This window comes from Zea mays, chromosome 9 (genome assembly GCF_902167145.1).
Source record: "Zea mays cultivar B73 chromosome 9, Zm-B73-REFERENCE-NAM-5.0, whole genome shotgun sequence".
Lineage (NCBI taxonomy): Eukaryota > Viridiplantae > Streptophyta > Magnoliopsida > Poales > Poaceae > Zea > Zea mays.
The window spans coordinates 11,609,204-11,621,837 of NC_050104.1; the positions used below are offsets into that span (position 1 = coordinate 11,609,204).

A 12,634-nucleotide genomic window follows, 5' to 3' on the forward strand; every position below is an offset into this window, starting at 1 on the left:
TAAACACTACCAAGGTGAATAGGCAGGGTCTCACTACGTAGCCTTTACAAAGATTCCCCAGGGCTGTAGCCGCCCGTTAGGTTTCCTAAATGCACCGCACTCCACCCCAAGGGGCGAACCAACCTTGGCAGAGCGAGCCGCATACACCGAGCCCCATTAACGGCATGACGGCTAAGCGAACTACACCCCGGTTCCTCTAATTATTCAGCTAAGGGCATCCCATTCCACCCTCATGGTTGCACTGTTTTCACGGGCGGTCATCCAACGAACAGGTCCTTACGGAGAGGCACTCGAGAAACCGCTCGAGCCCCCTTGAATGACACAAGTATAACATCATAATAAACAAGGGAAACAGCGTATCATTGATAAATCTCATCATGTTCATTGATTAGAGTTGAGCAATAGCATAAAGCTAAACAATAATAATCCAACCCAAATAGGTAAACAAGGACATGGATAATAAAAGCTAGTCAATCCTTAGGTATAACTGTGAAATACGGGAGGTGAATTAAAGAATGTATAGGACAAAGATAGGTCAAGGGACACTTGCCTCCACCAACCGACTGCTGCTCAGGGGCTTCTCCTGCGAGTTCTTTGGGCTCCTCAACCAGATCGTTCTCTATGTGAGCGCAAACATACATACATCCATCCATTCGAATTAGGAAATAAACAGTACACCATACAAGAGAACAGATAGATTGAATATGCATAGAGTATGACATACGATATTGCATTCGCCATGGCTAGAAAAAGAGGAAAGAAGGTCTCGCGGTGGTTAAAGCTATGCTCGAAGCGTATTACAGGTAGATGCATAACTAATCATTACGTAATCTAGTTCCACCTAGTTACACTAACGAGTATTAGTCATATGCACTAATAGAATTATAACCATTTTCAATTGATCAACATTAAACAAGGTCAATGATTAACTACATGAAATAACTAACGTAACCAATTTCTAAATCGAGTTTCCATTTATTGATATAAATAACGCGATCACTACGCATGGGATACACGGGGGGTAGACGGGCACGTCTAGGGGTAGACGAACACGCCGAGGGCACGGCGAGCCGTGCCAAAGCACCGCTCGCTCCACGCGAGCACGCGCGGCGCGCTGACGCGTAGCGAACGGGTCGCGCGCACGCCGGGGCCGATTGCGCGGTCCGCGCGTTGGCCGAGCTCAAGGCCGCGCGCCATAGGCACGCCGAGCCAAGCTCAAGGCCGCGCCGAGGCCGACACGCCGCGGCTGCGTCGGGCAGGGGCAGGGCACGCCGAGGCGGGCGGGACAGGGCACGCCGGGGCGGGCGGGCTGCCGGGGCCGCGCATCGGGCGGGGTGGCGCAGGGCGCCGCGCCGCGCCACCACGCCGGGCCACGGGGACGGGAGCGGGACGCCGGGGGCGGGCGGACGCGCTGGGCGTGCCATGGCCGCGCGCCATAGCCGGCTAGGACGGGCCGCCATGGATGGGGCAGGGGGCGGGGGCGGGGCGAGGTGGGACGTCGGGGACGCGCCGAGAAGGGCGGGGTTGGGCGCGCCACGCGGGGGGAAGGGGAGGGCCGCGCCAGGCGGGACCGAGGCCGGGCCGCCGCGAGCGCGCCATGGCCGGGGAAGGGGAGCGCGCCGGGCCGCGCCGGCGAGCGTGCCGGGCGGAGCCGTGACGTCGTGCCGCGGGGAGGGCGGGCGTGGACGCGCCGGGGCCGGCGTGGCCGAGCCGCACCGCGGCCGAAGCAGGGGGGCCGCGCGGGGCACGCCATGGCCGCGCCATGGCCGGCCGCGCCGAGGCCGGGACGCGGGGGAGGGGGAGCCAGGACCGGCGGGCCGGGGCCGCCGCGAGCGGGCGTGGGCGAGCGCCATCGCCGCGAGCCGCGCTGGGCGGGGCGCCATGGCCGCGCGCCGAGAGCACGGCGGCGGACGTCGAGGCGATGCCAAGCCGAGGGAAGAAGGGTGGCGAGGGAGGGAGGGAGAGGGAGAACCGGGGCTCACTGCGGGCGGTCGGACGGTGGGCGGCGTCGGGCGAGCCGGGGTGGGGCAGGGGAGGTCGCGCGAGGTGGGGAGGGGAGGGACCGTGCGCGCGGGGGTTAGGGGAGGGAGAGTGAGAGGGTAATTTTGGGGGCGGCTGGCAGGTGGGCCCCACATGGCAGGGCGGCGGCGACGGCTCCAACCGCCCGCGCAGGGGGAGGGCGGCTGGGCCGCGAGGGGGCACGGGGAAGGCCACGGCTAGGCCGCCGAGCCGGCCCAAGGCGGGGGAGGGGGCGAGCTGGGCCGCACGCAGGGGGGAAAGGGGGAAAAAAGGGGAGTCGGGCCGCGCCAAGAAGTCGGCCCAGGGAGAGAGGGGGATTTTTCTATTTTCCCTTTTTCCTATGAGCTCCAAATTCTCTCTTAATTAATAAACAAATACCCCAATGAAGAACAAGTGAATACACACAGGGAAAGGATGCGTGGTTCGGCATGATGCAACACTCAAAGAAAATAATTCTAGAGTTTACTTACACGAGATCTCGAGCTAAATCTCGCTAGAACTTTGAAAAAGAACAAGGCATTGCGAGAAGAAAAAGAAAGAGGAAAGGTAACGCCCGAATTCGGTGGGTAAAAAGAAGAAAAAAATCTACGCCCAAAATCAGGGCGTTACAGTGCTCCACGAGCTCTTTTTTTGAAAAATCTCGTGCAATTCTGTGGAATTTTGGTGCCTTTAGTTTTTTCTTAGTTATGTTCTTGTTTTTTCTTAGATATGCATGGGGTGGTGAGTCTCATCACAGTGTTGGGAAAATAATTGCATTGAAAGTGATGGCAGGCAGATCCATCGGACATGGAAAAGATTGAGAACTCTAATGTATAAACTTTTTAATATTTATGTTAATGCTTTTATCGACGTTCTTTGGATCCTTACCTTCCATTTCTATTTGCAGGTGAGCGATTGGATTAGAGTCAAAGAGATAGTTCCTTCACCCAAATATGGATGAGAGAATGTGACTCGTAATAGTATTGTGATAGTTCATAGTCTATAAGATGAGAAAATGTTATGTAATTCTGACCAGCAGGTAAAGATTGATGTGTAGCTAATTATAACCATTTCGTTACATTTGAATATCTGACTAACGAGAACTTAGAGATATTTTCCATGGAGCTGCAAAATGCATAACATCTTTTTGTGGGCATTTTGATCTATATTAATGTTGTAAAAAGGTATGTTTGACAATTCTTTTAACTGGAAACAATCTTCATTCGATTGGCGACATGTAGTACAACTATATGCCTACATTGTTATTATTTTACATAATCTTTTTTTGGACTGATATGGCCTTAAATGTCCTTTATATTCACTCTTGACTGTTACAAGTGTCATCTAGCTAGAAAACACATTTGTAGTGTGGTGGTTGGTCACCAAGTAGTGGGAGCGGAGATCGGATCTGCCAGGAGCTGAGGAGTTGATTCCTTCTCTCGCAGGTGAGGGTGCCCTTGCTTTCTTCGATGGAGTCCTCATGTTATTCTGTAAATCTCAGCTTTGTTATTAGCACTAAATCATATGTTTCTTTCGCTACTTGGAGTCATGAATTGGTCCAGCAGGTAAGCATCCAAGGAATATTTTTAGTTCAACTTTCAGCAAACAATACAATCATTACCTATCCACTTACCAAATGTTTTACTCTGCACGTGTTATTATCTTGGTTCAATGCTATGATTAGGTTTGGAATTTTGGACTGCTTGGTAAATCCTAAATTACACTTTTTTGTAAATATGTATCTTGATCAATATGGATTCTTGCGACAGTTGATATCCAACGATAATAGTTTAGGTGCATGTTTAAATTAACAGAACAAATAATATAATGAAATTGTTTTGCTGGATTTGCTTCTCGTGGTTTTACTCTGCAGGTTTAACCTGCAAATTTTCATTGATTTTTTAGTGCCCTCCTGATTCCTTTTTTACAATGATGTGGCAGGAACTTGATCATGTTGTGCCTCTGATCAGAGCTTTGGCTCTTCTTAATTCTCAGACTTCTTCTACCTCAAGTTGGTAGGCTCAAGACTCTTGATTCACTAAAGAATATAATTGTAAACCCCTATCCCCATAAGTTCCTGGTTAGTTTTGAGCCTAGAGGAATATGAATGTTGGCTACTTACTGATAATGTTTTCTTTTGTGTGCAGACATGTCCTCTGATGCTTAAGGTTTTCACAAGGGTAAGCATGCTTATGTCTTCTTGTTTCTATTTTAATGAATTTATTTATTGGTTACCCTGTGCTGATTAGCACTTCACTTCATTTTAGATATTTATATATTGTGGCATTTTTCTAGGACTTCGGTTAACATGTTTAGACATTGTTCTTGTGTTTCCTAATGGGGGTGCTTAGATCCAGTTGAGATCTATGTCCGTGTATTGGTCGTTATTTGTTTTCTCTAATTACTCGGTGGCTCTGCATAATGCTGTAGGATTTAAAGTTTTCATAGTATGCTCTCTGCTTTAAACATGTAAAAATACACTCATGTTTTATCCACAAATTTGTACCAGTTTTGTTTGATTACTTACTTTGCTTATCTTGTCATGCTTGTGCTTGCTTGGCCTGTGATCACGTTGTTGTATATTAGAATAATGCAAAGGAGATGCTATGCTATAAACTTATAAACTTTACCTATCAATGTATTCATTCACAAACTCGCCATCGTTGCATACATATTTGGTTTGGAGAAATCGAGTGAGATCCTCAATTTAGCTCTAACAATTCTCCTTTTATTCAGCTGATGCACTGGTCAACACTAGCTTGGCGAAATTGGGCTATGAGTATGTTATTATAGTTCTAGATCATGATCCATAGCTGAAAGGTTTTTCATATCTTCTTTCAGATGATTGTTGGGCAAAGTCTGCCTGGGACTACCAGGTTAGAAGATCAAGTTTGCCTACAGATGCACTATTCTAACCACTAACCACCCCAATAATTTTCAGCGTTAACATCAGTGCAAGAAAAAATACTCTACTTTTATTTTCCTCATACAGGATGACTAGACTACATTTTAGGATTGAAGGTCTTTCACTATTGATAAAGTTGCATTTTTATTTCACAGCGAAACTTTGTTGCAAGGGTTGAAGCTTGGCCTCTACAGTTATGCGAGGTATGCTATGCTGCTACGTATCAAAAACCAATTTTATTATAATATATAAGTGCCAGTTTGTTGTCGTCCTAGAGTAACTGTGATCTTCAGTACTCAAGAAAAACAATAATTTGTAATAGCAAACCTTAAACTGAACTGATACTGTTCATTGCAGGACACAAACCTATAGCCAAAAAATGGCAGGATCACTTGATCATGAAGACCAAACGTGAAAAATTTCATCTTGGGGTAAAATCTCGTTATATTGCTACCTAGACGACTAAATATATAGTGACAGAAATGTCTAATTGTCTGATACTCTGAGTTCTTGGTATCCTGCAGCTAAAAAATGCTAGGATCACTTGATCACGAAGAGCAAGATTATCATTTGCACCTGACAGTAATATGTGTCTGTACTATAATGATCATATTTTGTTGCCAGTCTAGCGCATGTTATGCTTCTTGATGTTATGACTTCACATCAATCTATCCACCCATCTACTGTTAGTCATATGCCATTTTTACCACCGTGAATTTTACCGTTGCAAGTATGCCATAGCTTGTCTTTCTTGCTTCTTAAGACATTGTTCTGCCTTTTGGCACTTATGGAAATTATTTTATCTGAATATTTGCTAGGATCATGGATAAGCATTTGAAGACCCTTGCCCTAGTCTACGTGGGAACAAAATTCGTCAAGCTTGATGCTGAAGTCTATATACTACCACTTGGCTATAAACTACATCCTTTTAATAATCATGGAGCCTAATTCCATATGTAACTAACTGCATAATGCTCCATTCTTTGTGGCCAAACTGGCAATCAAAACACTGCCATGTGTAATATTGTTCAAGTAAGCGCACAAGTTTTATGTCGCCCTGCCCATTTGATAATGTTTATTGTTGTTTGGTACCCTGCAATCTTCCTGCCTCACATTACTACCTGCTTCACCATACTATGACCCCTGTCATTTTTCAGGAAGGGAATTGTTGTTGACCGATTAGTTGGGTTTCAAGATCTCAAAAGTAAAGAAGATTTTCTGACAAGAGCATTGGAACATATTCTTATTCTCAAGATGAAAGGTAACCATGTAAACCATACAACAGCCCTTTACAATCTGGGACGGCAAATGTGTTGACAGTCCAAAAAAATTATAGGGATAATTGATGAGAAGAAGAAAGATGACGACGATGACGATGAAGAAAGCGATGCTAAGAATAGGAGGGTTAGGTCCTCAACTGCTCAAGACACTGACTCAGACTGAACCTGAGATGAGGATTGAGGGCTCACCGTTTTTACACTTTGGATTTTGTTTGTTTGTTTGTTCTGTGTTGTACTGTACTGTAATTGATTTGTGTAACCATGTATCGGTACCAGACACCACAACAAGAACATGTACAAGAGATTCTTTAGCATCCATTGTGTGTAAAAGCTAGGGTTTGTGGTTGCCTTTTATTTTGTTTTTCCTCAGCTGTCATAGGATGGTACACCACAACAAAAACATGTACAAGTATGCCATAGCTTGTCTTTCTTTCTTCTTAAGATATTGTTCTGCCTTTTGGCACTTATGGCATATGACTTTTTTACAAATGGATTACGAAACATTTTCTCATAACAGTATAACACGCATTCGCACATAAATTATCTTAGTATTATATATGTTTCCATTGCAACGTACGGGCACTCATCTAGTATATAAATATATGATTAATACAAGAGTATCAAAAATTCTAGAATATCTATCGTGTTTTTGAGAATTTATGGCGACCGGTTTATTCTCGTTGAAGGCTTGAAGCTTTAATAATTGTCGAAGAAGAATTCCAACTAACATTCACGGTTAACTTTGTATACAAACTAATATTTAGTTTTGAAAGATCCTAACCATGTAGCCGTAGCTGTACACACGTGCTCAATGCATAAACCATAATACTCCCTCCGTCGTCGCTTTAGCTCTTGATTTTTATGTTTATATTCAAATAACTAATGATGAATCTAGACATATATATACAAAACACATACATTAATTATTTTATGAATTTTAATTTGGAACTGAGGTAGTATTAATTAAACTTTTATTGTAGCTTTCATCAACTTTTTGAGAAGAATTTGTATCAACTTTAACGCGCGGAGAATTCATCTAGTATATCAAGAAAAAAGTGAGTTCAAACAATGTTTCCACAGAACGCCTCCAGCAGTTTTGAAGTTTTGAAACTTGAAGGCCAGTTCAAAACGCTTCCGATTGGCGGAACACATAAATCCCAAATGGACTGACTGAGTCTTCTGAAGCTATCAGAACAAATATCAGTTGTCATCTCACTGAATCCGAAGCAGGGAACTGCTCATTTCTGAAGAGATGAACTGCGATGTTGCTGTCAGAAGTCTTGGTCTAATATTCCTCTACGGTGCACCAACATCTGGGTGCACTAAAGCTTCAGCAGCTGAATGTGCAGGGGAACAAGTAAAAAGATTTAAACAGTTTAGCGCTAGGCATCATGTATTGGTGATATCTGAATATCTGAACTAAATTAAAGTACATGGTTGGCAAGTCACAACTTCTAAATATTTGGCATGCAACAAGTTCATCATAGCAAAGGCCAAACTATAAAACTGCACACTGTATTAGGGTTTGTTCGGTTAGCTCTCAATCCATGTGAATTAAGTGGGTTTAAATTCCAAGCAAGTTAAAGTTCTTCTAAATTTTTTACAACCACATCCAATCTATGTATAATGAAAATAACCGAACAAGATCTTAGTATTGGAGTTAGAGTATGTATATTTTATTCTCATAAGGATGATAAACTGAACACCTTTCATGAGAAGAGAAACAGCAGAGATTAACGGGAAAAGAAAACCCCAGCAAGTTCTTACCTGGTGAATCAGTGTTGAGGACGACGACGTGCATGGCCTGCTCATCGGAAGGCAGGTCGATGACAAGAGGAGTCAACCGGCCGTTGGAGCCGGCCCGCACGCACAGCGTGATGTCTAGGGCGTTGGCTTCACCCACACCCACCTGGGCTGCTAAATCTCTCCTCAGGTGCCACACGGACCGGTCAAGGAACCATAGCATCCTCCAGGCGTCCGAGTTGAAGTTCCCTTGATCGTCCGCCCGCACATAGTAGATCCTCCGCCGAAGCACCGGTTGCCCCTGGACTCCCTGGCACTGGCGGCGGAGCCGGCCAACGATGGGGAACTGCTGTTGCCATCTCATCCACTGGTGTTACGACCAGAACAGAATCTTCAGACATAGAAACCAAAACAAGCAGGCTACACTGGCATGAAAGCAGCAAGAACAGACAACAATCCATTGCGAATATCCCAAATTGTCCAGAAAACACAGCATGGGGAGGAATTCCAGTGATGACAAGAACTCAGCAGCTTAATGAGCCAACGCAACCCAACAGCCCAATGAACCTGAAGACTGAGGCATTGCGCATAACACGTTTGATAAACTAGTTTCTTATACTGACGGTTTGGATAGCTAGTACGAAATAGGAAGACGAGTAGGTGCAATCTCGTCAAGAACTGTTCCCTGGTAAGGCGAAGGAAATGCAGAGGACCAAGAATTCAAGAACCCAGAACCCCTGCTCCCTAAGAGAAGGTTGTGCAAAAATCGCATGAAGATTCTGCAACTAACAGCATCGTCAATAACAAGGAGAAGAACCCACTGATCAAGTTTTAGTGGTTCTTGAAAACCGAAGGAAAACGTCGCAGAGTCGACAGTTCCAAGAGCCGTACTACGCCCGGATCAATGCGATGCGAGGACGAGTTCGAAGCAGAGAAGACGGCGACCTCACCGAAATCACAGGCAGAGGATGTTCAGGCGGGTCCGCTCTTGGGGGAATGGCCTCGACCATCACTCGCATCCATTTTTTCTGGCCATCGTAGTAGCCCGTGGCGCCGTACGTGGGATTGCGCATCTGGACTTCGCCGGACCCGTCGTCCACGCAGCGGACCTCCCACAGCACGTCGTCCTGCCCTGGGGCGTCGTAGGCGCGCTGGACGACGCGGCAGATGTGGCTGGCGCCTGCACCTTGGCCCGAAGACGGCGCCGGAGCCGCTTCCTCGCATACAATGGCGAGGTACCGGCCGTAGGCGGCGCTGTGGAGGAGGACGTAGTTGGCGCCGTTGAGCTCGACGCGGTGCACCGCCCACGCCTCGTTCCGTGTCCCACTGCGCCGGCGCAGGGTGATCCCCACCCCGTCCTCCATGGCGTAAAGGTACGCGCTGTTCACAGGGTTCCGCAGGCGCAAGTGCGCCCTGTCCGGGAAGAATTCCATGGACGGCGCTGCTGGTACTTCTGCTGCCAGGCCGTGGGTTTGTAGGTGCCGTTGAGGCCGTGGCCCGTGGGTTTGTAGGTGCTGTTGAGAGAGAGGAGAAAGAGAATGTCATTTATCTATACTTATATAGATTAAAGCATCAATTTTATTGGTCGTCTCGTGTCATCTTTTTACAAATAACTTCTCACATTTATTTCAAATTAACCCGCTGTACGCCTGTCTGTTCCGTCCACGTCCCAAAACACACAGGAGGTGGGGTTCGAAACCACACCCTCATGGAAGAAGCGTGGCAGACACTGAGTGAAGTTGTCTAACCGGTAGAATATCATGTTCATGTGTTTTAATATTGAATATGAATTGTACATATGTATATACGTTTTTTATAAAATAAAAAATATAATCGTGTCGTGCCGGGCCAGCACTACGGGTCGAGGTTACATCCCAAGCACGGCACGACGCTCGTGCTAAGCTGGCCCATGCACTATTAAATAGGTCGTGTCTCGGGCCGGCCCATCAGACACGACTTATTTGGTCATCTATACCTCCGCACGATAATGATGGTCCTCGCCTAAGTTGTTGCCACCTCGTTCGCCATCTTACTTCTTTTCTCTCTCCCCTCATGCCTTCGCCACCACGCCACCCCATTCTCGGCAGAGGGCGTGGGAGCAGGTGCCTCCTCGTATTCGTCCAACACCAGCCCCGACACCGACCCGCGCAGTAGCTATTGCACGTCCACGAGAACGTTTCGCAGTATGCGCGCGTCATCGTTTTCGTCGTCGTTGGACGTCTCGTTCATCTTCCCAGCCTTCGCCCTATACTTCCTCCCCAACCTACTGCCCCCACCCATGGTCGCAGCCGCGAGCCAACCGATGCTCTTCGACGTGGGTACGGGGCGAGTCGGTCTTGCTCCTGACCTTTCTTCGTGCGTGCCGCCGAGGAGGACACGGTGGCGCCTGCCACGCTTAGGTTATGTTGGCGATGAGGAGTCCAGGTCTGAGATATTGGACGACCAAGGCCCGTGGCGCGGCAGTAGTCGGCATATGCCGCGGAGTTAGTGTTGGTGTTGTGTCGCCTCGGTGGGTCTAGAGCTGGGAAGGCACTCGCATTCTCTCGCCCTTCTCAGACCGACGCCTGGTGCGGGTGCCTCTCGGTTTGGAGCTACTCCAGCTAGGCTTTTTTTCTCCGCTTGTGTGCTCACTCCCTATATGTATCTAGCGGTATAATATATATGTCGCGTCCAGATGCCCATGTTTTCGTCGTATCCTTCTCTGGCAAAGAACAGGTATGCTCGCCTCTTTCCTTCTCTTCCTGCTCTATGAAACCTTGGAAGTGGGGAGACGAGGGATGGGGTCATTGATTTGCTGCCTATGGTACCCGTTCGATGACTCGGCATTGCCTATCTATGATAAGTGTAATTCTATGATATGTCGTAGATTGAAATGGAAATGGAGTACTTGACGAAGATAAGGCTTCCACTCCACTCTATCGGTATCATTTACCCTTCGCCATCACTCCACATCACTCTCAAATTGGTATAATCTTTCACTCATATTTACTTGTACCAATGGGGGAGAAAGTTTAAAGGGCTCACAAAGTCTCCGTTTTTTGCTATTAATGGCAAAGGGGGAGAGAAAGTATTAGCCCAAAGCAAAAGGACTGCACCACGACAAAAGGACCGCACCACCACATTTCGAAAAAAAATTAGTTGATATATTTCAAATTGGCATGATGATTTTCAATTGGTATATTTTCAAAAATTAGCATCTCAATATATTTTCCAATTGATATCTATTAAAACCCTCTTGAAAGCTAAGAGGAGAATTTCATTCACGGGGAGTTTTGTTTAAGTCAAACAAAAAGCATTTGAAACAGGGGGAGAAAAATTCAAATCTTGAAAATGTTGATTGCAATTTTATTCATATACCTTTGACTATTTGCAAAAAGATTTTGAAAAGACTTTCCAAAAGAAATTGCAAAAACAAAACAAGTGGTGCAAGCGTGGTCCAAAATGTTAAATAAAAGAAAGCAAACCATGCATATCTAGTGAAAGTATAAATTGGTTTAATTCTAAGTAACCTATGCACTTACCTTATGCAAACTAATTCAATTCTGCACTTATATATTTGCTTTGGTTTGTGTTGGCATCAATCACCAAAAAGAGGGAGATTGAAAGGGAAATAGGGTTTAACCTTTTCCTATAAATGATTTTGGTGGTTGAATGCCCAATACAAATATTGTACTAACTAGTTTTCTCTAGATTATATATTCTACAGGTGCATAAAGGTTCAACACAAACCAATAAAAAGATTAAGTTAGGGTTCAAAAAGAAAGGAGCAAAGAAACCCAAGTGTGCCCTGATCTGGCGCACCGGACTGTCCGGTGTGCCCTGATCTGGCGCACCGGACTGTCCGGTGTGCCACCGGACATTGTCCGGTGCACCAGGGCCATACGACTCCGAACTCTTCACCTTCGGGTTTCTGAGGTCGCGCTCCGCTATAATTCACCGGACTGACCGGTGCACCAGCGGAGCAACGGCTCTCCAGCGCAACAGTCGACTGCATAGTGCCCTAACAGCGCTACAGTACGCGGCAGAAGTCAGAACAGAAGTCAGAGGCGCACCGGACAGTGAACAGTGCCTGTCCGGTGCCACTAGAAGACAAAGCCTCCAAAGGTCGTCTGCGGCCGAACCCTAACGGTTGGGTGACGTGGCTGACGCACCGGACAGTGTCCGGTGGCGCACCGGACTGTCCGGTGCGCCCATCGACAGCAGCCAACCCAACGGTTGTTTTGGTGGTTGAGAGCTATAAATAACCCCCAACCACCTCCACTCCAACGATCCAAGCATTCATCACTCTTCATTCAATACAAGAGTAAAGTGCAACACTCCAAGACACAAATCAAAGCCACCGATCCGATCAAAGTCCCCAATTCAATTCTAGTGCATTAGGACTTGTGAGAGGATCACTTGTGTTTCTTGTTGTTCTTGTTTGCTTGGCTTGGCTTTCTTTTCTTTCTCACTTCTTACTCTCAAGTGCTTTGTAAGCGAGGCAAGAGACACCAATTGTGTGGTGATCCTTGCGGGGTCTTAGTGACCCGTGAGATTAAGGAAGAAGCCTCACTCGGTCTAAGTGACCGTTTGAGAGAGTGAAATGGTTGAAATAGACCCAGTCTTTGTGACCACCTCAACGGGGACTAGGTTCTTTAGAACCGAACCTCGGTAAAACAAATTACCATGTCATCTGCTTTATTTCTTGGTTGATTTGTTTTCCCCCTCT

The 12,634-nt window shown here is 46.5% G+C and overlaps 1 protein-coding gene across 1 annotated transcript; it reads right to left on the bottom strand.

The window, feature by feature from the left end:
* Positions 1–7,118: 7,118 nt before the first annotated feature.
* Positions 7,119–9,451, bottom strand: LOC103637922 (uncharacterized). The gene is made up of 3 exons (XM_008660931.4): positions 8,877–9,451; positions 7,951–8,293; positions 7,119–7,520 (listed from the first exon to the last, which is right to left on the bottom strand). Exons 1-3 carry the CDS (start codon positions 9,357–9,359, stop codon positions 7,480–7,482), a joined length of 867 nt encoding a protein of 288 aa, XP_008659153.1. The 5' UTR covers positions 9,360–9,451; the 3' UTR covers positions 7,119–7,479.
* Positions 9,452–12,634: the final 3,183 nt, after the last annotated feature.